The following is a 26,273-nucleotide window of genomic DNA, read 5'->3' as shown; positions in this document are numbered from 1 at the left end:
TTTGTCTTTAGTGACAAATGGAAACAATATAACAAACAAGGACGAGGGCCAAGATAACCTTGGGTGACTGTGCCTCATTTTGAAAAGTGATACAAACTTGACCGAGGAACTGCATTTTTTTCATTTAAAAGTTTGGGATTTTGAAAGCCACTGGCATATATGCCTCATTGTAACTATTTGTCAACCTTATATGTACTACATATTTTCTTTGATACTGTTAAGTTTTTGAAGTTCTTTAGTTTAGGAGATATGCACTGTGACCATGCTAGAGAGGAAGGAAGGAATGTACTTTCAAGCATAATGATAAGTGGAAAGAGATGGATGAAGATAGTAAAAAAAAAAACTGAGGTCATCGCTTTTGACAGTCTCACAGAGGGAGATTTTGACTCTGTTGACCAGGTGGTTGACAACTACACCTGCATGTTACCAGTGATGCTGTGGAATGTATCCTTGACATCACCCTGCTGGATGCCTGCACCTTTTACACCCTGAGTCATCTAATTTCAAAGAACCATAGCACCATTGCACAACGGCTCTTTTGCAATAGCTCTCAAAGGTTGTCACACTATATGAGCAAAGGCATGTCAAAGGTCCCCCTCCCCAACTGCCAATGCCAATTTTCCAGAAGACAATGAGAATTGCTCTTTTTTTTTTTAAATTCCCAATTATGAGAGTCACCTGTTTCCAATTATGACATGCACCTGTTTCCAATGGGTTCTTTGAACAGGAAGCTGGAATGCCATGTCTACAGGAAGTATTGCTGCTCTTACTTTTAAAGAAAACTAAGATTCAGGTAAATCAGTTCAATATTTTGTTTATCTTCCAGCAACATCTCAGTAGCAATATTTCACTTAGCTTTCCACAAGATCCATTGCATTTTCTCTAACAATGCTATTACTCTGGGCACTACATGTTGGCCAAGTTTTGTTTTTTTCATTGGATTGGAAACCGAGGCCTTGCTAATCTTTTTTGCATAGACACACCGGTCGATTGGCTCAATATGGTCACGTGAGTAGGAGCTACTGTAATGTAGAATGTCGCTGTGTACACAATCTGTGCACAAGACACACTCATACTTTTATTTAACATAAATCATGTGTCTGCACAAGAAAGTATCATCTGGATCTGAACTGTGGGCTACCATTTGAAAATGGGGGCTACACCAATAAGGGGCACAGATGGATCATCTTGTACTATGTTGCATTGATATAGAAATTCATGCAATTTAGTATAGAGGGCACAGAAATGCTTACTTTTCAGGAGACTCACATCTCTTTAAAAAAAGATAATTTTTGATTAGTTTCACCTGATATTCTAAAGGTGAAATTGACACAAATGGTAAGACATCAAAAACAAACATTTCTCAAAAGACAGTTTCACGTTCTGAAATTACCTGAGGAATAAAAAATGTATTGAAATAAAAAAATACAAATAAATACGTTTTTTCAATATTAGATCTTTATTTGAATCTAAACAGACAATCTAAATAAAACTGCATGGAAATGAAGTTATTGCATTTCTCAAACAAATATGAATCTGCTCACTTTTAAGTTAATATAAGGAGCAAAAAGCAAAAAGAAAATAGGTACTTTCTTGCCTTCTTTCTTTTGGAGCTTGACAGCGTCTAGGCTGGCAGCAGTAGCTCGGCGCTATGGTGTTGGACGAGAATGTAAGCTAGGTGGCCGCACAATCACATGAATCATACCGAGCGAGGCTGCACAGCCACACGCGCACGGGAACCGCGCTGAGCGCCCGGGAATCTTCGGCAGCCGCAGCCGAGCGGAGGGAGCCCTCACCCGGCCAAAAAAAAGCACGCCTCGTCCGGACACTTCCAACCTGCCTGCACGCTTCTCTTCCTCTTGACTCCCATGCATGCGTTCGGAGTGAAAACTCGTAATATTTTCCGAGGTTTGCTTCTTCTCTGACACGCTTTCTAGCGTGTTTTCCTCCTTTTTAAATTTTTTTTTAATTTAGTTTTTGTGTTTTTCATTTTTTGGAGGCTGACAAACAAACCGGGGCGAAGAACTGCGTCTTGACGCGGAGAGCACGGACTTCTTTGGCTGGAGGGCGACCGACAAAACCCCCCCACCAAAACACAGTCCTTTCTATTACTTCTTTTATTCGTCCAGCGACTTTATATCAGGAAGACGTTTGTGAGTTTTCTGTCTCAGTGAGGATGAGAGGAAATTAGACGTGTCGTTTCGAGGCTTCGAGAGTGTTTTACTGGATTTATTTTGGCTGGGGCGAGCAAAGACCCTGAGCGGAGCGAAGCTGCGCGTAAAAATCGAAAGAGGTTCTTTTCCTCCTTTCTTCTCTAATATCGCCGTCCAACTTCAGTTCTTTCTACTTGTCTACGTCTGGCTCCTCGCTCCACCTATTTCTGAATTTGTTTCCTTCTTTTAGGTCCGTGTGATTTTGCTAAAATGCATCATCAACAGCGGATGGCAGCTTTGGGCACAGACAAGGAACTGAGCGACTTATTGGATTTTAGTGCGGTAAGAACATTTCATTTTTATTATTATTTGGAATAAATGAGAGAGGCTGGAGATATAAATAAGCACGTCTGTTTAGAATTGCACAGTTGACATGTTTAAATGAATGAACTTGCACGGCGCATAACCTGCATATCTTTATTTGACATGAATTGAATAAGGTGTTTTTTTTTTATTTGGAGTAAGTTTAAACAAAAGTAGGACTGTAATTGTGATTGATTATGCTTGTATGTTAAGATATTTGTGATGCTGCATTAGTAATTTTGTTGTCTTATAGATGCGAAACAGCGATTTGAAAATGTTCCCATCATCCATGGTAGTATATCTCAATTTAAGTCCTTCTCCCTTTTATGTGTAGCCTTTTGCCCATGTAAAAAGTTACTACATATTCAATTAAAAGGAGTGTCTCTTGCACTGTGCAAAGAATAATTCAAATGTCAGGGGAAAAAAACCCAAAACAAAACATTTGAGCATGAACCTGCGTGTTTCACATCTCCGGTTCCTGCAGCTTTTAGTGTTAAAACTCAAATCTATAATCCTGCTTTCAATGACGCTCACACACACGCACACCCACTTTTTTCCCCTCGTTATGACTTGAAATAAAAGCCTGTGGTGTGAACTTGAGGGACAGGAAATAGTATTCCATGCTTTCGGCCATGTTTTCTGTGCCTCTACCTCCCTCTGGGAGCAAGTTTGGTCACAAGAGGAGGAGGAGGAGGGTGAGGATGGTGAGGAGGAGGAAAATAGATACAGCCCACAGTGAGGAAGAATAAACTGACTCTCATTAATCCTGGTATGAAAGGAAGAGATGTCAGATTACAGAGTGCACAGAAAAGCAGACGTACTATGCACTTAAATATATCTACATGAAAAAAAATGTATGTTAAGGCTAATAATCCCAAAAATGTAAACTCCTGAACAATGGATTTTCATAGCTCACTTTTCTTTATATTAAATCAGTTTAAATCTCTAAATGTTAAGTTCATTCCTCAAAGCAATCCTGCATGAAAAGTTTTATCAATCCATTTTTCAGAAATTAGATGAAGTGAACAGATTAGAATTCAAATTTTATACCTAACAATATTTTGTCTTTGTTAATGAACTAATGAAAACAGTTTTATGTAACTACATACCAAGGCAAAACATACTTGTTTGTGTTCTTTTGGTCTGCTATTGTGAGATGTTTAACATTGTGAAATAAGTAATATAAACACAGGAAAAACAACCATCGCGACACATTCAAGATGATTTATACATTAATTAATTTAGTGTGTCAGATAAATTGTCTGTGCATTAATGATGCGTCAAAACGTACTGAAGCTGATGACAATGATGTTGATAAAAACAAAACTCACTGTAGATTTATCTTGCCTAATTGATTTGCGTACATAGGGCAAATGAACTGCAAAATACTACTGTGTACATTCTAAGGATTTTGTTTTGTAACTTCCTTGGTCATTTTTAACAGAGAGTTTTCCTATTTGACCCATTAAAAAACATAAACTATTGATATCCATTGTCTCCTACCATCAAAGCTAGCTGAACATTAATTTATGGAATTGTAGGTCTGCAAACGCCCACCGTTCGAGAGAGAGCTCAAAGTGCTTCTTTTGACAATTGTCAAAATTCCCTATAAAAACAATTAAATCTAAACTATTCATCACACTTGTGTGGGACAATACACACCAGTGTGAACTACATCACAGACTTCTCAAGCTTTATAAGTCTTCAAGTTTAGTTCATTAATCTCAATGACTGATAACTTTAATCACAACAGTATTAGGTAAGCACTTTTATTTTCATGTGAAAGTTTGATGTTCACTTTATCACATGGGCCTGAGTTATAAAAATACACTTGGGTCACATGTGCTGTACTTTAGTGAAACCCCCAAATTCCGGTGTACTGAGATATTTTGTAATTAAGTGTCACCATGTATGTAGTTATCACTAACAGTTCAGTTGAAGTCTGACATGAGCTTTATATACATATAAATAATTTAACTTCTAAATACAACGGAGATTTTTTGAAAATTAAATAATGGACAAAAATAGTGACACTTGGCTGCAAACCTGAGACATTTTAAGTTCAAGTACATCAAATTCTCATCTCTTATGTTTCTAAACCTGTAGCTAATATAGAAAAAAAAGATGTATTGTTCTATAAAAGCAGATGTCACCTTTACTTTTGAGGCAAGGCATGATACACTTCATGTGACACTATTTTCCAGCCAAATGTCTCCCCGGTGAATTGGAATGAAGCTTTTCATATGTAGCTGCAGTCGTTTTTGCGTGCTCTTGTTTGTCCCTCTGTCTAAGATCTCGGAGGTAATGTGGGCTCTATTTGTCTTCTAGATGTTTTCCCCTCCTGTTAGCAGTGGAAAGAATGGACAAACCTCCCTAGGGAGTGGACATTTCTCTGGCTCCAGTAAGTTTGCTTTCTTCTTTTTCTCAATGAACTATATATGCTCTCTCGATTTAAAATTCTCACTGACACTTGTCTAATGTTGCTTTGTGTGGGGAACCACAATTTGCACTTGCAATTTTTTTACTGTGTGGTCGTATTTGTTTAAGATTGTAATGTTGTTATTGCCATTTCGACACTTCATCGTGTGGCTTTTAAAACCCCACATATGAAGGAAACCATAATATGATTCAAAATAGAATTGAGCAGCTGCAACTTTGGGGACAATTCTTAGTTATTAAATGTGGTGACCGAATCCATGTTAATCCTTATTTTTATATTTCACTTTTATGTAGAAATTTAATATCACTTCCCACTTAAAGGATTTTACAGTACACAGTCTTTTTTTTGCACTTCTGAACATCATTCCATTCAAGAGTTATGGTTTAGTTGTAGTTTTGATGGTCACTCTCACAGAGGTATTCATTTTAGTATTGTGCTTTTTTTAGTTCAATAGTGTACTAACCTACATCATAGTAAATGTTTTTATAACTCCTTTTGTATTGGATCTTATTTACCTTTTTCAAATCTTTAGAAACCAAGACACTAATAAGTATTTTACATCATAAATGTAATAGTCTGATATTGAAAACAAAAAATAATCTTAACAATTTGCAGATTAACTTTATTTTGTTGCAGCACTTGTTCATTCCCAAGAGAGATTTCCTGCTTTTTTTGATTTGCTGATGTCACTCTTTCCCGGCTGTGTATGTACAGTGGTGATTAGCTCACTGTTGTTCTATAGACTATGGTCATTGTGATGTCAATCAGTAGTGACGCATGGTAAAAATTTTACTGGACAGTTTGTTTGTAAGGTTAAACAGTTTTTTGGGTTTAAGTGAGATTGTAATTTGGCAGGTTTGTCAAAAAACGTCCTGGTGTGATTGACATTTTTGAGATAATCTCAGCAATTCTGGTGTGTAATTTATTCACTTAATCCTATTTTGCCTTTTAGCAAGTGGGTGAGTGAGTTACTTACGTTTACATCCTTAATATGTTTTTCATTCACACATTTTGTCATTGCGCAGCAGGTCAGTCAGGTACATGATAGCGTTTAGAATTTTGATACTAGTACTTGTCTGTGCAAGTGATTCAGAGTTCACACTGAGAACACTTGATTATTCACAGTGGTAGACAATGAACATAGCACAACCACAGCATACTTTTGCTCCAGTTATTCATGATGTAGCCAAACTATTACCAATTTGCTACTGTTTGTTATATCTTTAGCTTATTCTAAGCTGTTCATTTTTCCAGTCATCTGTATAACCTCTAATTTGGGTTCTACTTGGCTTTAGAAAGGCAGCCCTTGATTGGATTTGTGGCATAATAGAAACTGATGTCAGAGGCTTCACTTGCATTTTGAGGTTAAGCGTTGTACTCAAGGGCACTTTGGGATTTTTATTTGGGATGTCAGTGTGTTGCGGCTTTTCAGATTCAGGTAGAAGTAGCAGTTCAATCCTAAATTCTGCACGACCTTGTCTCGTAAACCATCCTAACGAGCACAATGTAGCATAATTGTTGTATATCTAGTGCCATATTGAGGCATGGCAAACCTGCGATCAGCTTGGTTCAAATCTTCTCTGCTGATGTTTAGTTTTTTCTTTTTTTTCTTCCTCTGAGGTCATTTCTGTTGATCCTGTTCATGTTCATGAGCCATTTTGTTGTTTTCCTAAAAACAGCACGCTGCAGACGTCCTTTTTTGTTTACTGCTTGTTTGTGTGCCGTGGTGTGGTTTGCTGCCGTGCCGTGCATGCAAATGTGAAGCAAGACAACAAATGTTATGAGTTTGGGGGAAGGTGGACAGTTTTGTTTGAAATTTCAGCATCTGTTTACCTTAGTTTGCTTCTTCAATGCCTATCTTTTTATTCTGGATATCTCCATGCACAAAAAATCAAGCACACTGTCACATAAACTTGAAACTAACACAGAAAATCACATTTTTTTCCACCCACATGTACAAGATTTTTCACACACACATTCTGCTCACCCCTGCTGTGGCTTTCTGCAGGCCTCGGCATTTTGATGAGCCCAGCGCTGTTTGTGAATGCAGCTAATTAGAACTCTATAGACCCACACAGCCATGAGAGCAGCAGTTTCCAAAGGAAAGGATGAGGGCAGAGGCTCGGACATGCTGACACTGAACCCGTCCTCACAATGTATCTTTAGTTCTGCTCACCAGTCATGACTTGGGTCCAAATTTTTTAAATGTAGTTTTATATATACTGTTAAAGATGGCTTCACTTCAGTGATCCCTGTTCATTTGTTTTTGTGGAGCTTATTCTTACCGTATTGCTGACTGACAAAGATAACTACGTTTTTTCTTCTTCATGGCTATCAGGACAATTGTAATTTGGTAGGGGTGTAACGGTACATAATAATGTACGTAATTTCGGTTTGGTTTTGTCAAGTGCTCGGATCGGTTTATTTTCTGCACTAAATAAGCAATACGGAGGATATACAGTGGGACTTTGTGATACGACCGCCTCAACTTATGTGTTTCCTATTGTAATGAGAGAAAATGAGATTCATTATGCGAGCAAATTTTCATGATGCGAGCGAAATCCTGAAAAATCTCTTCCATCATCTTGACAGGTGGCATGCGAGCTCTATTTCGCTTTGTCTCCCAAACTGTACGAGATTGCGTTAACAGTATCCCCCATCTGCCCTCCTACCGCTCATCCTTGTTGTCTAATTTTCATTTTAAAATATCAAAGTGCATCTAAATTATTTGTGCTGCTTAAAGTGAACATTAACCATGTGCCCCAGGAAAATGGTGACCAAAGATAGTGGCGAGAAAAAGAAAATAACCGGAATAGAAACAAAGTAAGAAGTTTTAGTCAAGGTTGCAGAGTTTATACCACAGGTTTTTGTGCTGCTGATTGGCTGTTAGTAAAACCCAGGCTGAAAAATGACAAGCCCTGATAGTTGCTCTTTAAAGGTCACCAAGATGACATACACACCAGCATCCTTGCCCTCCCATAGCCTTCTTTTCAATTAAATCTCTAAACTCTTTAGTTTTAAAGACAATGTTGAAAGATGAGTTTTAAATTATTAAAGCAAATTGGGTCATTTGTGATTTAATTATGGTTGAAACTATTTATACAGACAATTAGTACATAGATTTTAGGGGATGTTTTTTCATTTCTCCTGAAAAATTCCTCTTTATATTAATTTATTCTTATAATTATTTGATATGATATGCATCCAGGTACAACCAAACCAAGAAAAATGTACACATCACACTTGAATACAAACCATATAGAGCAAAATAGACAAAAGGGAATGTCAAAAATTGGCCCGTTCATTATCAAATCAGTTTAAAAAAGCCAATTGCCATGCCCTACTAAACTATAAATATTTGTTTGGTTTTCTGACAGCTTCGTGGATGCAAAAACCCACATATTTTGGGAATCAATTCACCTTTAAACACTAAAGCATAGAAACAAAAACAGTGCAACAGAGCCACATGACATCTTCAGCTCACGGTCATCAGCAAGCAGGAAGTGGATTAACTGTTTTAATTATTGGGAGATTTTGCCTCGTTGTTGTTTATTTTGGGATCATCCCTGGAAAGATAATGCACACATCAAACTGTGTGTGTGTTTCTAATCTCCTCCTGGATGAAGCCGTTCAGAAAGCAGCTCCACTGTGCTTGTCGCCACCGCCACTCATCTATTTCAGGTCTTGGCTGCTTTTGGTGTGTGCCCCCCTACCTCCCTCGCCCCCTACTCCGTTCTAACCCCTCAGATGTGCTGTTTGTTTCCTTGTCAACGGTGTTGGAAGGGGACTAAAGTGTGTGTGTGTGTGTGTGTGTGTGTGTGGATTGAATTGATGTATGTGGATAAGAGATTTGAGATTTCACAAAACTGCATATACATTGTGTTAATGTTTCTGTGTACGAAATAGTGGTACCAAGCATGAGGAAAGATAAAGGATGGACTCGTTATGAAATAAAGTAAATCATGAATGAAAGAAAGCAAGACTGCAGAGCCCTAATATTGAAATATGAAGGATTATAGAACTATTATACAAAAATTTGAGGATTCATTCAAGCCTTTTTTTCAGTATTGTCCCAGCTGAGGCATTGTGGGTAGTGAAGTTTGTAGAATCAAGGATTTGCCTGTGTGACTGTGGTCTTCACTTTTCTACAACATTCAAATTTAATTTAAGTTCATAAAGCCCTAATTTGTCATTAGGTTAAAATCTTTATTTCCCCTGTTCATATACGAAAATGGACTCTTGACCAGCCTAGCGTGGATAGATTCAACTTCACCTGACTCTGAGCATGACAAAAAGTCCAATTAAGGATTAATGTATTAATTGTCTGATGGTAGTTATGTGTTTCTGGTAATGGTTTGACAACTATTTCTTTTCAAATTTTATTTCGTGGGGAAAATGAATTTGAATTCATCCCCGACAGCAGGGTTTGCTCCATACATGCTTATGCAGAGAAATTTGGGCACCTGCAGATCCAACCGTTGGCATGCTGGATTTTTGTTCCTCTAATTGGTATAGCTTATTCAGTCACAGGTTACAGATGAGAGGAATAAAAAGGTTGCTTTAATAATATCTCCCCTCACGTTTGATTTGATACACTTGTACTGAGACAGATAATGCGTTTCAGCGTGGTGCACAACGCCCCCACCGCCACCCTCTTGTCTCTATTGAGTCAAATCAGCCTCCGTTCCACCCGCCACTCAAACTCATCCTGCATGATAGCTTTCAGAATAGAGGTAGTGAGCAGAAGCCATTTGCTCAATACCCTACCCTCCTACCTTCTCTCTCTGCCTCTGAGGCTTTTGAATTTTCTTGTTTCCTGGCAAAAACACCCAGCCATGCTCTTAATTGAGGTACGGATTAAGAATTAATAGGCGTTTTTAGCTATAATGACAAATATTATGAGCTCCATTTGCTTTTCAAACGCTAATAATGACACTGCTAATAACGACATTGCTAATAATGGCAGTGATTTCGATGTTCGCGTCTGTTAGAACTTGGCGGCAAGCATTTTTTGGGGGCAAAGCTCTGGAGATTGACGTAGCTATTGCTTCGGCAAGCCGACTTACTACCGAGTCGGCGCTCCATATGTTTTCCCCAAAGGCAGAGCCAATACTAGTTGGGTTGGATTTAGTTTTGAAGAGGTTCATATTAGTTTATTTTTGTCTGTGGCTCACTTAGATCAGACTCAACTGTCAATTTTATGTGTCCTATCCTATACTCTTTTTGTCAACTGTCCAAATTTGAGTGTTTCATTGCTATCTTATTTGCTTTGTATTAGGAAGACTAAATGTCTCCTGTCAGAAATACTGTCAGTGTTTAATTGCTGGTCTTCATCAGCTTTTTTTCTGGAGTCACAAGTGCCTATTTTAGAGGCATCTGTTGGACACCTGCAGCAGGTAATCTGTCGGATTTATACGCGAGCCCTTCATTAACTGTGGCGCGTTATTAGAGATGCAGACAGGCACAGAAATTGAATGTATAGATGCCCATACAATTTTGCGTAATTTTGTCTTGCTGATGTGTAACATACTTCACATTTAATTCCTCCACTTTCTGGTAGGGAAATAAATTTGATTTTGTGTGTGTCTGTGTGCGTATGCTGTTTGATACAAATATTCATAGTTTTGACTGTTACACACTCACATGGGGATGAAATTGGTTGTGTGAAAATGTGCTTATCTTCATTAGTATTATTTACACCCATTGTTAACAATAGCTGCACTAAGTTTAGCAATCTAGACAGTTTTGTGTCAGAGAATGAGTGTAACCAGTGGTGTTTGACTTCATGTTGTGTATCATGGTAATCTCGATGGACATCAGCACTGATTTTGTTGAGTGTATTTTTATTTTATTTTTTTAAGGATTTGCACCTCCTCAGCAAGAACAAAATACTTCCATCAGTACAGTTTAGTCAGCAAAAGTTCATAGCTTCAGGACCCCATGCCACCAGTAAACATTATTTATCATCCTAGTACTTCAGACAATCTGACATCAGCAGTGTGCACGTTTTTCACCTGTTCACTATAAACAACTATAGTGAGAGTTGTAGTCACTGTAGTGAATCGACCAGGCCTTAGAAATGAAAGAGACAGGCTACATCAAACCACTTTGCTTGCAATCAGTGTAGTACTCAGCTAGACCCTTTGTCTAAATGGGTGCAAAGTTTTATGACTTTGTATTTCTGTGGGTTACGATTGCATATTTGACAATGTTGATGTTACAAGAGCAAACCCACTTGTTAAACTTACCAAAATACCCCAAGTTGTCACTTTTTCATCCTCTTTTTATCAATTAAGGTTGTTTTTAACCTCCTTTTCCACCTCTTGATTTATAGTTGTGATTTGCTTAAATTTCCTCATTCAACATATTGTATTTCATTTGAACCATTCTAGAAACTGTTTTTTTCCTTCCAATGTTGGCAATTTCTGCAGGCAAGTTTTGTTTTGTCCCTAAATTTAGAAACGCATTTTTGGAGAATTCTCTGTGCCAAACATCCTGTAATCATGTGATGTTTTTGTTTTTATTCATTTTTACTTAACATTTCCTTCCAGCCATTAACATCATCAGTTTCTTCCTGTACTTATTATTCTGTACTTCCTTCTTGATCTTTGAACTCTTCCACTCATTGACCTTAGAGCTGAATGTTTTCCAGCGTGATCTATACGTTAGTTTAGAATACTGATGACCAAAAACGACCCAAGCTGAACAAAAAAAGTATTATTAGCCTACTTTGATTTGAAACATACTGATGTGAACATACTATACATATATATGGTATTACAATTGATTAACAAACTAAAACCTTTCATCAGTCACAAAGTACATATTCCTATTCAGGAGTGTATGCTGCATAGAGAATCTATTCAATGAGTATTTTAAATGTAATAATGTGATGTACACGGTCTTGCCAGAGACACAGTGAACTTTCACACTAGAGACGAACAGATGAAACCATGTAGTTCAGAGTGAGAGGTGGGATAGAGTAGGAAAACTGCACAATGGTTTGTCCCAGCTTTTATTTCAGTCTTGAGCTTTGGCAGCTATGGTGCCAATGTGGGCAGTGCCAATTCCCTGTGTGTGTGTGTGTGTGTGTGTGTGTGTGTGTGTGTGTGTTTGTGTGTGTGTATTTGAAGGGGTGATGGGATTGCTTGGATTCATTCGCTCACTCACTGACTGAAATACATGCTCACTCACTCACTCACTCATTGACATACATGCACACTCACAAGGATTGTAAATTGTCTGGAACACCCCTACTGCCATCTGGTCCTGTGATGGGCCAGACATTGTGTGGTTGTGCATGTGTGTGTGTGTCTGTGTGTGTGTGAGAGAGAGAGAAAAGAAGCATCAAAAAAGATCTATACATTTTATTTGTTTCTGTCTGTTGTGTTATCGGTCATTGGTGACCAGATCTCTAATCCGCATTCCCTGTATTTGGGAGAGTGTTCAATTGTATTATTGATGGTTTTGTATTTAAGATGAAGTCAACAGACGGAAAAAAGAAAATACATTGTGTTTCTATAGTTGTTCAAAGAAGTTTTTGTATCATAACTCTTGTTTGTGAGCGCATGCTCATAATATCCTGAAGATTTCCTTCTTTGTAGCTTCTGAACATCTGCGTGTATGTGTGTCATTGGGTGAGACACATTGATCTTCGTACTACATTCCATTCTCTCAGGGCGCTGAATAGCAAAAAACCCTCACTATAAACATTTGTTGCTCATTCTCTACAATTACGTAAAGCTCAAACCGTTTACTTCTAGTAAGAAAAGTGTAGTCTGTAACTTGTAACTCTCATTGCTGTCATATGTAAAAATTAGATTTTTTTATATGCCTTTCTTAGTTTTTGGTGCATCAATAACGTTGTGGTAAAATATAATATTTAATTAAAACAAAGTGAATGTGCTTTTTTATATACTCTACAATAGTGGTTGTCGGAGCTGCCGAACCCCACCAGTTTCATATGCGCAGTCATCGAACCCTACTTTAGTGTAAAATAAAATATGATTTAAAAAAATATATAAATTCCTCGCAGCACTGATTGGCCAAGCCATGTCACGTGATCATCTGCAGCCAGTAATGGTCAAGCGGGGCATATTATCGTGAATAGACATGAGTCGATGTGTCTTGACCTCCATGGCAGATGGTCCACCGAACCCCTGAGACCGACTCACCGAACCCCTAGGTTTCGATCGAACCCAGGTTTAAGAAACACTTCTCTATAATCTTGTGTGGTCTCGATCAACAAGAGTATTCATTTAAAAATCTTGACAATTTTGGTTTGTTGTAACTTTCGGTTGAAACCTTTACTTGTGTTTCTGCTTTTGGTTGAGAGTACTTTTTTTAAAGGGGGTTATTTCATTTTCAGTATTAATCTCGGCTTTCATTTTTTTCTCCTTTTTTATTGCTTGCTGTCTGTTGGCTGGCCATCATTTGGCAGCTTGCAGCCATTTGAAGAACCAATTATCCAATGAATGCAGCTTAATGAAGTTCGTTCCCTGCTGGTGTATTACTAAAAGGCAGAGGTGTAGGTCTTAAACATTTACAACAATGAAACTTTCAACTAAATAATAACCCCTCAAAAGAATCCAACATCTACATCTGGTAATCACAAATAAAATGTCTTATGCAATTCCGCTACGCTATATTAAATTGCAACATTATGTTAGGACATACAATGTTAACCATATGGGAATATAGTAGTACTAATCAGTTAGTTGTGTCTGGCACCTCCACTTCACAGAGGAGTCTAGTATAAATTGTCTATGGTTGTGGCAAACTTCAATTTACAAGAACGCCTGCACGCCAACTTAGTTTATAATGTCAAATGATATAATGGTCTCTGTGAGAGAAATGTTTTATTTCGTTTACAGGTGATATTTCCTAGGTTGAGTTGTAAGCTAATGAATCATAATTTGCCCTTGCTATCGCCTATATGGCGGGCCGGTGGAGCGAGTGGTTAGCGTGTCGGCCTCACAGCTCTGGTTTCCTGGGTTCAAATCCAGGTCACGTCCACCTGTGTGGAGTTTGCATGTTCTTACAGGGCCTGCATGGCTTTCCTCCGGGTACTCTGGTTTCCTCCCACATTCCAAAAACATGCATGGTAGGCTGATTGGACTCTCTAAATTGCCCCTAGGTATGAGTGTGAGTGTGCATGGTTGTCCGTCTCATTGTGCCCTGCGATCGGCTGGCCACCGATCCAGGGTGTCCCCTGCCTCTGGCCTGGAATCAGCTGGGATAGGCTCCAGCACCCCCCACGACCCTAATGAGATATCTCCTATATTTTAGATTTGTATGTTTTCCCTCTTCAGATACAGAATATCTGACTATTCCTGTGAATACCCCTATTTATTCAGGTTATTTCATTCTCAATTTCATGGCATGAACAGAGAGAACCTGGTCAGATGAAAGGCCCAACATCTAAGCTCACTAGAAAATTCTAGTTGCTATTAATTCAATGTCCTGTGTGTGTCTTAGTACTGAACTTTTGCATATTTGGTTGGACTGAGGCCAAGTCACATGGCATAACAAACAAATAATCTCTGGACCTCAAGACCACTTCTTTAAGAAGGTTGTACCCAAGTTGAAATGCTGTGTTGACACCTACCCAAACAAGCCACACCAAGGGGTTTCATGAACCAGAGATCAGTTCAGCCAACCAAAACATCTGGAAAACACCCTTTGACTTTTTTTCTTTTTTTTCTTAGGCTTAGTTATACTGTATTTGATTGATGACTGTCACATTAAATTCTCAAGATTTACGGTTTCACAATAATAGATTTTCAAGGTTCAGATGCATGTTGAAAGGAATTTGCACTCATCTGACTCACATAGGAAACAAGGTTGGCCCTATAAGATGAAAGAACTAACTTTTCAAGATTCAGATGCACGTTGAAAGGAATTTGCTCTCATCCACTCACATAGGAAACAAGATAAGATGAAAGAATGCTTTCCAGTCAGGAGATCAATCATAATAAAGTGAGGAGAAGTGTTCTTTCTTGTCACCTCCATTACATTGTTGTCTCCCTGATTACCTAAATATTTGTGGATTTAGACTGCTGTAAGAATTCAAGATAAAAATAAAATTAAAAAAAAGCCACAATGATTTTTTGTAGTTAGAACTAATTTTTATATTCAAATACATTAAAGCACTTTACTGGGGTGCATGTTTTTGTTAGTCTATTTTATGTAAAATGTTTAAAAGTATATTTGTAGTGACTGCATATTTTAAGCATGCTGATGTACAAAAACTTTATCAATTGCCCAATTGACATCCTGACATAACTACTGCACTTCAAGTCACTTAATAATATTCGACTACTCTCATCACTTGCACAGCTGTCATCAGTCAGTACTTGGGCCATATACACAATGACATCATATCCCAAATATTTTAAGAACCGGGAATCCTTTTAAATTGTGGAAAAACATTGCCTGTAAAGTAAAATTAACCATAACATAAGCTTCTTTTGTGACACTATTTTCCCCATCTCAACCTGAAATATACATTCATATAATCTCAATTTTGCGTGAAAAATTTGACACAGTTACTAGCGTAGGATATTTACTAACAAAGGTGCAACCTTTATGAAGCAGTGTGTATGTTGGAGGCTGTGAGCAGCATGTGCACAGACGGTCTCATTTGGCAGCCTGTCCAGAAGAATGTAACCTGAGACCTACACACACACATTGGTAGACATTCCCATAGTACCTCACTCACACACACAGATGTGAGCCTTTTGTCTGCCCTCGACCTTTTTTCCCCCTCCTCCCCCTCAGTCGTTGCAGGTGTTCATCATGAGGCAATAAAACAAGTAGTGACTGTTCTCCGTCCCTACCGTGGCCCAGACTCACAGACCCGAGACCCAGCCCTGCTGCACATTTACACAGCTCTTTCTAATTTGGAGCTCTGCATGCTTGTGTGTAGGGTTAAGTATTCAAGTGGGAAAGAATATGCATATAGTGGAGGTTGCCATTTTTTAAATGCATGTTTGTGTTTTATAAATTTGGTGGTATAGCATGTGGATATGTTTATTTTTTTTATTCCAGTGATATTTAGATGGATTCAGTAGTGGTAAACATTGAGTTCAGCATGTTTGCTACTGAAAGACTTTTATCTCATTTAGCCAGCCAAGGCTTGTCTTTATTAGGGTTATGGATGAGTTGGTGCCCATTTCACCTGACATGTAATGTTTTCGGTTTGTTGGCCTGTTTGATGTTCGAAAACCTTACCGTCAGTAGATTTTTCTGCAGTGTGGATTTTGTTTGACCTGCAAAATGGTACTAGGATAGCACCATCTGTTTTGGTAATAAATGTGGCATGACTGCTTGCACGTTTCCTTACACTTTGGGATTCATTCTTATTCACCAGAAGAATTTTAAAGCTGCCGATGGAAGCGATGAGATTCATAGCCTTGCTGTGTACGGAATGGAAAAGACCAGCATAAATACAAAAATATATATTATTTTCCCCCCTTTCTAAATATATAAGGGATGGTATGATTGTGTTTTGTATTACCTCTTATTCCTAAGATGCTATTGTCTGGAATATTGACAGTGCCCTGAACAATCTGAAAGCTATCAATTGGAATAATAAGAGGGAATCATTCTACTGTTTCTTTGGGAAATGAGATGAACATGAATATAGCTTTGATTATCTTTTTTTTTTAAATCATATTTTCGGATAACAGTTACAAATAATGACAAGAATATGAAATGTTTTAATTTAGGTAAATTCCATTTTTGTATTGTCCCTCTCTGGGCATGTATTAAGAACATAGGTCTTTATATGTATAATAATATGAGTGGAAAAATAGAATGTATCTCCTAAAAAATTCACAGTATGGTATGATACACCTTTTGGCTCCTTTACTTACAGTTTAAATGCTTGAATTAGGCAATGTTGACATTTTCATGTGGCCATTTGAGAACATTGACATTGAGGTGTTTGCTATTTTTTCATACTTCATTGCATGATTACAATATTCATGCATTGATGCATGACCTCTAGAAGTAGGTGGATAACTATATAGTTTTTCAATTAATTTAATAAACATAGAATTATAAACCTAGCAGAGGTTTTGTTCTGGTTAACAACCTGTATCACTGACTCTGCGTGACAATTACTATATTTTTATGGTTAATTACTGGCAGATGTTGCTGTGATTTGCTATTCTCTCCTTGCCACAGTTCTTGAATGACACTTTTTCGGTCTCCATCCAAATGGCACTTGCCTGATTCTGAGTGATCAGATCGGCAGCTGTGTTATATAGCCATATTTATGACATGGGTTGGAAATGGGACAGCTGTAACTCAACTGAACACAAACTAAGACTCACTGTAAGGCATGGAATCCTCTTAAAAGCTGCTTTTTCAGTTGAATGATCTCTTACAGTTGAGTTGGTGGTCCAGCACGTGTACTGCAGTCACCATGTGCCTCACCGCTAAGTGATTAAGTATTTAGTGTTTCATAACTGAAGACTGTATTGATTTGCTTTTTGATACATTGGGAAAATGCCCCAAGAAAATGTGGTTTGCTATGTTAGAGATTTTCCATTCATAGGGTTTCCTTCCAATGTCTTTTAAAAGTATTGGCTGCTGTGAATTTATGGAGTATGTATAATATGATGTTTATGCCACGATTTTATGTTTGAGTAACTGAACAGTAAATTATGTGTACACTGTGTATACAATTTAAATTAACTGTTAAAAAGTGTCGTTTTGGCCGTGATCATCACTCATATGCACACATTTTAGTGTGTTCAGACAGAGGAGTGGATCCCAACTCACTGCATGCCCTGACATGTATTGTGGTTTTCAAAGGGAAGCCTCCACTTTAGTGTGTGCCAGCAAGTTTTTTTTTTCTTTTTAATAATTGAAGTTATAGAGTGCTGCAGCTTTTGACTCAATACACAGACTCCCACACAACTGTGATGCCTGTTTTTAGTCAAGTGACACGCTCTACCCCTTTGACATCTGGTCACTGAAACCGCTTGAGGATTTTATTTGTGTGTATGTGAGTGCAATTTCCTATTCTTACCATTATGATTGATGCTTGGAGAGCCTATATAAGTCAAGACATTCGTGTGCCCAAATAGAAAAGACTTGCATCAATAGGTTTGAGAGTTAAATTCAGATAAAAATATCCAGATCTAACATTAGAGCAAAGTTATTTTTTTATTTACCGTTGTCTCCATTGCTAAAACCAGTCATGCATTATGTCTTGATAGTCCTGACTCACTTTTGTGAAGGTAGCATTGGGTTTAGTACTACTCAATCACTAGGTAGCAATGTCAGTGTGTGAATTGCTGTGAAAAAAATGACCCTAAGGTGAGCTGTGACACGACGCAAATTGGCCCGATGGCAAAAAACAATGGTAGAAAATTATTCCTGAAGATGTTTACCGGTCTGTTTTCTTAACAAGCTGCATTCTCACTCTGATGAACAGTTTCCTCTCGCTTGAGTCAAACAGACCAATGTGTCGGTTTGTTGTGTCTCTCCTTTGGGAATATACTGTCACTACCACTTTGTATTTAGGTGTCAAACTAAAGTAAATTAGAAAACATTGAGCTAATTTGAATTTATTATATAAACATGGTGTGTCAGCCATTTCTTGCTATGTTTCTTTACTTCAAAAAACACTTTAAAAAATCAAATTTCCTCAGATGGCTTCATTATCTGAAACTGTAAACAGGCCTTTGGTAGTCATGAACAAATTCTGTTCCCCATTGCTTTAAGATCTGTTTAAAAGAAAAACAATTCTAGACTTGCAATTGAATTGTTAACTATCAATTTATAATGGCATTATAACAATCAATGGAGGGCTGTTTAATTTTGAGTACAGTATATTTAACTTAAAAACACAGCAACTGACAATAAAAGTACTTGTGAAGCTTCACTTGGTTTCCGGAAAGTCCCACAGGGTCTCTTGGTGGCTTTTGAGGGAGTTGCTGGGCAAATGAGGAACAACTTTGTTCTGAGATCAGTCACCGTTTTTCTCTTTTCTTTGCTGGTTGCTTATACACAAAGTGAACAAGAAGTATTGAAGATTGTGTCGGCAAGGTGCTGGTCATTATTTCCCGTTCGAGTTTACACCAGTTGCAACCTCCTCTTCTTGAGGTGATGACAGCAAGCTTGGTGAAGAGAGGGAGAGGAGGACAAAAGGAAGGAAGAGTGATGGGGGAGGAGTTGTAAGAAGATACGTTGAACATGGTGGGAAGCTGACTGAAGACTCACCCTAAGATTATATCGGGTATGGCGGACGCACCTCTTGACGCATCATTCTTGATGCATACATGGCCCATCAGGATGCGATCCGTCATATCGATGATTGCTTGAGAAAATGTCGACTTGCAAAGACCATGCGAAATAATTAGATATGGGCACGTATATTGCATTTAAACTGGGGCCGATAACATATCTTTCCATATGAGTCATTTGATTTTGAAGGTCTGCGGCGGGAGGGTGAAAAAAAGCAATCCAAATTTCAATTTGGACCAAGCTCTGCCAACATTATAGCCATAAAGGGTTATTAGTACAGCAGTGGTTTCAATAAAGCGGAAACATTAGTCCAGGGTCCCACTTCTTCATTTTATATAAATGAAGAGCTTCCTGCATGAGGAGATTTTAGTGTACAGTGGAAAGATTCATTAATGTTATTTGTGTTTCGCTTCCAAGTCAATTTAACATTTTCTACCTGTATAAATATTTTGCAACTGTTTATAGCAGCACATCGTCCCCACTTTTAAAGGTGCACGCTTATGGTAAAGATAGTTTAAGTGTGTCTTTGTTATGAGTCTTTGCAATTAAAGATGGCACGTTTTGTAATTTGTGGTAAAATCTAAAGTATGCGAAAATAAACTGCTGATTAAGAAGAAAGGATTCGGAATTTGTCAGCATATTCAATGAGCTGACTTTTTTTCTGTCGGATTCTTTTGTGAAAGGAAATTCGTTTCTAGTCTGTCATGGAGGAATTTGCAACATGAGGAGGTTAAAGAGTTTTGTGAAGAATGACAGGTCTGAGCGTGATTTTTGAATTTGAGGAGTCAAGGCAACAAGTACGATGTTTTCTGTTATCTTTCTGTAAATATACGCAACTGAATTATTGTGATCTGACTGCAACAGTCAAAGCTGCCGTTGTTGTTTTTTTAATGTTGGGATTCAGAGCTTTCTTTTGCAGAAGATAAAAACAAAGTCAGAATAAATTGAAATTAATGTCTGCAAGCACCATTTTTGTGTTTATTGCTAAAAAAATTAATGTGTGTCGTGGTGCTAACTTTGTGTGGGTGAGTTTGCATGATTTTGGCCTTTGTGCGTGTGTGTCAAAAGGGTTGTTTGTAAGTGATTGTCAATTTGCGCTTGTGGCTGGGTGTGCATTTTTGAGTGTGTGTGGGTTCCTACAACCTTGCACCCATGCAGACATGCTAACTCGTTAGCGACTTCTCACTCCTCGTTTCCAGAAAAGAAGGTGGCATCTAGGTGGTAATATCTGATGATGAACCTCTTCCCAGTCTATAACAACGGTCGCTGTCGGGAACAACCATATCAGGGGAAAAAACATGGAATAAATATGTATGCCAAATGTGATCCTCTAAATCAAACCATTCTTGACTGTGACTTTGTTAATGGAAATAATTTGTTATAACTGCAACTAATAATCATACTTCTATGCAAAATTTAATTTTATTTCCATGATACGTTTTGCAATAAAAGGCTCACTATCACAATTATTTCAAAATAAAGCGACACACCAATTATAGATTCATGGGTCGAGAAATCAGTCTGAAAAGTCTATTTTATTGCAGCATTCTTGCAAACTTTTAAAACGATACAATCACTGTTGACAGGAGCATATCGATAACCTACAAAATTGATAAAGTATCACAATATTGTCATTGCCTTATTTACTATATAGAGCACTTTTTAGCCACTTTGCACATACCATAGGAAGGGCGAGGCACTCGGTGGGAGGAAGCTATATTTTCTTTTCAAGTGACTGTGTGACTGATTTCTCAGTAAATGGCTGTTAATGCTGTGATGGTTTCGGTGATCTATTATTAGCAGTTTGGGCTCAAGCTGATGGAATTCACCTGCGCCCCACTCTCACTTCCCTGTCGCCTACTAAATGAATTACTGCCTGTACTCTCCAGGTGCATGAGAATGAATGTGTGTGAGGATTGCCATTTATCGAATCCATCCTTCAGAAATGGCCTATTGATCCTGCTAGACCTTCTGCAGAAAATTTGCCGCCACATTTAGAAAGCCAGAGTCTTAAACTTGTGTATCTGTCCAAGTGAAACTCATGGAAAACACCTTAGTTTTTTTTTGTGTGCAACCATCATGACGTGTTGTAGATGTAGCAGCAGATTGTGAAATGGGCCACGCAGCACTGTAGGTAGCACTGTATCATGGATTTAATTGAAACACGAGTTGCAGCTTTGATTTGAAGAGAAATTCAGAATAAAACATAGGGAATAACCACGTTTGGTGATTAGAAAATTATTTCACAAGAAAACACAGAGTCCAATTCAAACCAAAATGTGTATGTCTACTATATACCATATTTTTTAACCAAATTGTATGCGGTTTCCATCCGTTAACAAAATGTCGGTTTACCAGGAACATTTTTAAATACGATAACGTTTTTTTTCTTTTTCGTTCCCCGGTAATTAAAAGCAGATGGCGAGGTGCAGCTTTCTTAGTTTGATTAATGCAGCCCAACAGTTTGCAGATTTATACTTTCTGTGCACTTGTTGAAAGACCTCAACTCCTCATCCGACCCTTGGACTTTCTCCAGTATTTTGAAAATGTCTCTCATGCTCTCTCGTGGTATGATTAAGCCTTTACTTATCCTTCTGTTTGCACTACCTTGAAGCTGGCAGGTGTCTGTGAGATAGAGTTTTACAAAATCAACATATACAAAAACTCCTAAGAGAGAAAGAAGCCTTAATTGAATTGTCAAACAAAACTTACCAGGGGACAAAGACACTAGAACTCTCTTTCTTGCACTTCAGTCTCTTGATGCCACTTAATTAGATAACTAAATGATGTATTAACTAATCACTCTGCACAGGAATATACCAAACATACTGTTGATGTTTTACAAACCTGATAATAACATCAACCATAACATAAGCTATTCAAAGTGCAATCAGGGTCATCTAATATTTGGCGTGTTTTAAGTTCTTTCGCATTAGCTATTAAGTTGCTGTCAATGTTATGTCCGCCACTGAACATTTTTAAGTGACTGCTCATCTTTTAGTGCCATTGTCAGTGGTAGACATCCAAATCCTTTTGACAGGGAGGAGTGAATAAGCATTTGTGCATTCTCTTCTCCTATTTAGTTCTTGTTACAAACAGTTTTGAAGATTTTATTCTAACTTAACAGATTGTGTTTGACCTTTAAATTTCCATTGCCGAAAAATTGATCCTAGCTGTCGGGAGCTGTTTGTTTCTGAACATATTCATCATGCAAATGTTATCATGTGTTTATTATGCGGCCTCAAACTTTCTCCCAGGCAATATTTTGGCTCTGTGCTTTCATGTGCATTCTTCTCACTTACTACTTTTAAATGTTTGCTAACTGTGATGCTTTTTAGTCTGTGACAATTTTGCTTTTTTATTTCCTTTTGTTCCTCCGGTGGTAATGGTGTGTAGAGATCTAACCCACAGTTGGCTCGGCTTCACATGGGTTTGTGTAGAGAGACGAGGGGGGGTAGTCAAAGGAATTGGCTGGGCTTCTTATTCTTCGTTCACTGCAGAGAGAGGAAAAATATAGAAAGGGAATGGCCCTGCTATTATCAATGTAAATCTCTCCTTTTGGAAAGGCATCTGTAGGCTATGAGTTTAAAAATATATATATATATATATAATAATAAACTCTACTGATCTAAGAAAGCCATGTTTGAACTTGCTAATCTTTTTCTCTACTTTTCCTGTCACTACTGCAATTCTTTCTTTCCTTCTATTACTTCACAGGCCCCCCTCTCTATTCATTTAGTGTGTCATTAGCTCTCCAAGCTGTTGTTTGTTTTGCTGCTTTAATGTGCTTTTTTTCCCCAAGCCAAAAAAAAGTCAGAAAACAAGTAACATGAAATGGCATATACATATATATAAAACCCACAATTCGTAGGTTATGTGAGCGGGTGTGTGTGTGTGTTTAAGGCCATTGGCAGTAAACTTACTTGGGTCCAGATGTTCTAATTATAGAACAGTTCTGCTGCCTAATGACAGGAAACACTGGCCTTGTGTATGTGTATGCACACATTTAAAGGGATGTTTGTGTGTAGTGTGTCAGTGTGTGGTGTTGTGCTCTGTTGTATGTGTGCAAAGAATCAATAGACATAGTAACACCATGAATGGGAATCAGACAGAACCGTTAATCTGTTTTTTGGTCATTAACCTTATGAACCTTAACTTCCTTCTTAAATTCTTCTCTAATTACATATTTTGTTTCAAAAACTGTTTTGGGCCCAAAATGAATCACAGACATGCTTTTCTGGGTTCCACTTTGATGTGCTATTCAGTATGAGATATTCCATTAAGAGAACCTTAAAATGATTTACTAAGCCCCTTGTTCAGTTGTTTTTTTTCTTCCTGAAACATGCAACCAATTGACATTGAAATAACATTTGTATCTCAAATAACATGAAATGCTGATTATCATCTGTGTTTGCCCAATGAGAACGGAAATAAGAGAAGAATTAGAGACCACATGAATTGGTAGAGAATAATGTTGGCCTAGGCAATGAAGTAGACGGACGTCATTCTGAACTAAGAATTGCGTCACTATTTGTTGGGCAACCCCTGCCACACATACACACACCCAGTAACCCTACACACACACACACACATGCTAAGAGTGGGATTGTGGGTGTCAGACAGTTTAAGCGGCTTTAAAGGAAAAAAAGATTCAAAGACGTAATCTGACTCTTAATTCTTAGTGTCTCATCTTATTGTGTGTTAGTGCATGAGCGAGTCTATGTGATAACCCAAGATAATAATGTGAATGGGGTTCAGTCAAAGTACAAGAAGCTTCTGTTGCACGATAAACTCAATAAAATTGTTTCTTTTATCCTTATTAATTCAGCAATGCTTCAATGTTTTTTCTCCATCTGATAGAGCCCCTGGTGGGAGGTAGACATAGTAAGACTTAGGGTGTGACAGTTTATAGATGTAGTGATATTTTTTATCCCAATAGGTTAGCGATATGATCGTGCCAACAATCGATATATCATTTTAAAAAGATGACTAACAGGTCCACTTAAATAGTGTTTAAGTTAACCCACTGGCTGTAATTAATGTAATGGCATTACATGTTAAATTCATTTTTAATGGGAGAAGGCGTTCATCGAATGGTCATTCCCCCCCTCGCAGTCAACATAAATTGGACGTCTTTCACAATTCTATGTTGAAATATTGAGTGCTATTTAAAAAAAGTTAACATTTTTCAACCAATTCCCAACCTCAACAACTGCAACCCCACAACTTTATTACATAGCAATTATTTTGAATGTTTACATACTTTTTTATGTATTTATTTTTTCCTAGCAATGACACAGCTCAGCAACTAGTAGTAAAGGCCAGTTTTTGTGGTTCCTCAGCAGTAACACAGAATCTGCTCACATACGTACATGCACACATGCACACACGCACACACGTACACACACTAGCTAACGGCATTAATATGGCTCTGTTTTGTGTCAAGCTGGTCTTAATATGATCATTGTGAGAGACATGGAGCTGTCTGTCACTCTAAGTTCATTAACTGATGATAGATCACCTACAGTGTTTGCGTGTGCTGGTGTGTGTGCGTGTCTGTGCATGTGTGTGTGTGTGTCAATGATGGAAAGAGAGAGTTTTCGGGAAAAATCTCCATTTGGATTTTGCCATTCGTGTGTACCCCCCGACCACACATACACCCCCACCCCTCTCCCTCTCGCTAGTGTAATTTATAGCCCTCAATCGGAAGCCTTATCAGGTGCAGGACACATGGACGCCTCCTTCTTACGCCTCCTCCTCCACATCTTTTAACTTCTGCACACTAAACTTGTATTTCTCCCACCTCTTTTGCACTCCTTCTGCTTCAATCTTCTTTCCCATCCTCTCTCTTGCCACATCATTAATTGTAAAGCTCTCCATCCTCTTTAACATCACCTTAGCTTCCAAATCATCTACCACCATACTTAAGCTTGTCGAATGTATTTTGCTTATAGACAGTATTAAAAAAATGTGGTTAAATGCAGATGAACTGATGCCAAGTTCTAATTCTGAGATGTAATTTCTCACTGGTAGCCAGGTTCTGCCTCTGAATTTCAGATCCATCCTTCTTGTGTTGTTCTCAAACATTGCATGGCATTGGTTGGTACCCCTTGCCCCTTTCCCCAATTTAGCTGATATTGATTACAGTGCACTCGTGACCTTAACAAGTACAAACAGCAAAGGAAACAGATAACTGTTTTAAATACATTATGTGATATTTACATCATTAACAGTGAATTATTTTAACAGTGCATTAACTTTATTTTAATATCCTTACAGGGTATTCGTTTAATAACAACAACAAACTACATAGATTAAAAATGAACCCCTTCATTTTTCTTTCTCTTAGTAATTTAAAAAGAAAAAAATATTTTAATTGTTACTCAAGCCAATACCCACTGTGTAGTAGTATTTTTAAGTTAATTTTAAATAATTAATTTAGCTTTTATTCATACTGTCTATTTATAGTTGTATAAAAATAATTTTAAAAATACAATCATGTTTAGTCATTAAAAAACGTATACTTAAGTTTTTTAAATGACAAAAAAGTCACTACTTATGAAGGTTAAAAGTCGTAGTGACCACTATCCCACAGAAAGGGTTTAAAAAAAGGTTCGATAATAAGGAAATCATAGTTTTTCAAGGTTGTTTGCCTAGAAGTACACTATAGCATCATTTGTTAATAGCAGGGAATCAAACCTGTGACCTCATAGTCAAGAGACTGACCTTTGCAATGCAGTGGGGATTAGTGGTCTGTGCGAGGCTTATAGGTCCATTACATTTCATACAGACATTAAAAGCTCTGCAATCATAATCAATAATGTTTAATGACATGGAGAAAGGAGAGATGATGATTTACACTGATGTAGTTGATTACACTCTTAGTCTGTACACAGAATGGACACATGGTGCATGGCATATTCTAGTGTAGTTTTCCTGTCATTTGACTAAAATTGATTGAGATCTATTGATTATGTTGGCATAATGATGTGGAATAAGTAAACACAATGATTTTTTTTACATCTTCATGATTATAAAAAGACAAACAAGCATTGAGA

General features: G+C 37.7%; 1 protein-coding gene across 7 annotated transcripts in view; it reads left to right on the top strand.

The window, feature by feature from the left end:
• Positions 1-526: 526 nt before the first annotated feature.
• tcf4 (transcription factor 4) overlaps positions 527-26,273 on the top strand; it is a 108,978-nt gene continuing 83,231 nt past the window's right edge. The window contains exons 1-5 of one of the 7 annotated variants that reach the window (XM_077622230.1): positions 1,659-1,908; positions 2,000-2,293; positions 2,404-2,495; positions 2,770-2,808; positions 4,845-4,917. In XM_077622230.1, coding sequence (XP_077478356.1) covers positions 2,424-2,495; positions 2,770-2,808; positions 4,845-4,917 — 184 coding nt within the window. In that variant the 5' untranslated portion in view covers positions 1,659-1,908; positions 2,000-2,293; positions 2,404-2,423. Of the gene's footprint in view, positions 794-843; positions 1,009-1,658; positions 2,294-2,403; positions 2,496-2,769; positions 2,809-4,844; positions 4,918-26,273 lie in introns of those variants that run through there. The other 6 variants (XM_077622234.1, XM_077622229.1, XM_077622231.1 and 3 more) reach the window with 6 other exon arrangements.

Source organism: Stigmatopora argus, chromosome 16, assembly GCF_051989625.1.
Source record: "Stigmatopora argus isolate UIUO_Sarg chromosome 16, RoL_Sarg_1.0, whole genome shotgun sequence".
NCBI lineage: Eukaryota > Metazoa > Chordata > Actinopteri > Syngnathiformes > Syngnathidae > Stigmatopora > Stigmatopora argus.
The sequence above is the reverse complement of the archived record's forward strand: the minus strand, read 5'-3'. Positions and strand labels throughout refer to the sequence as shown.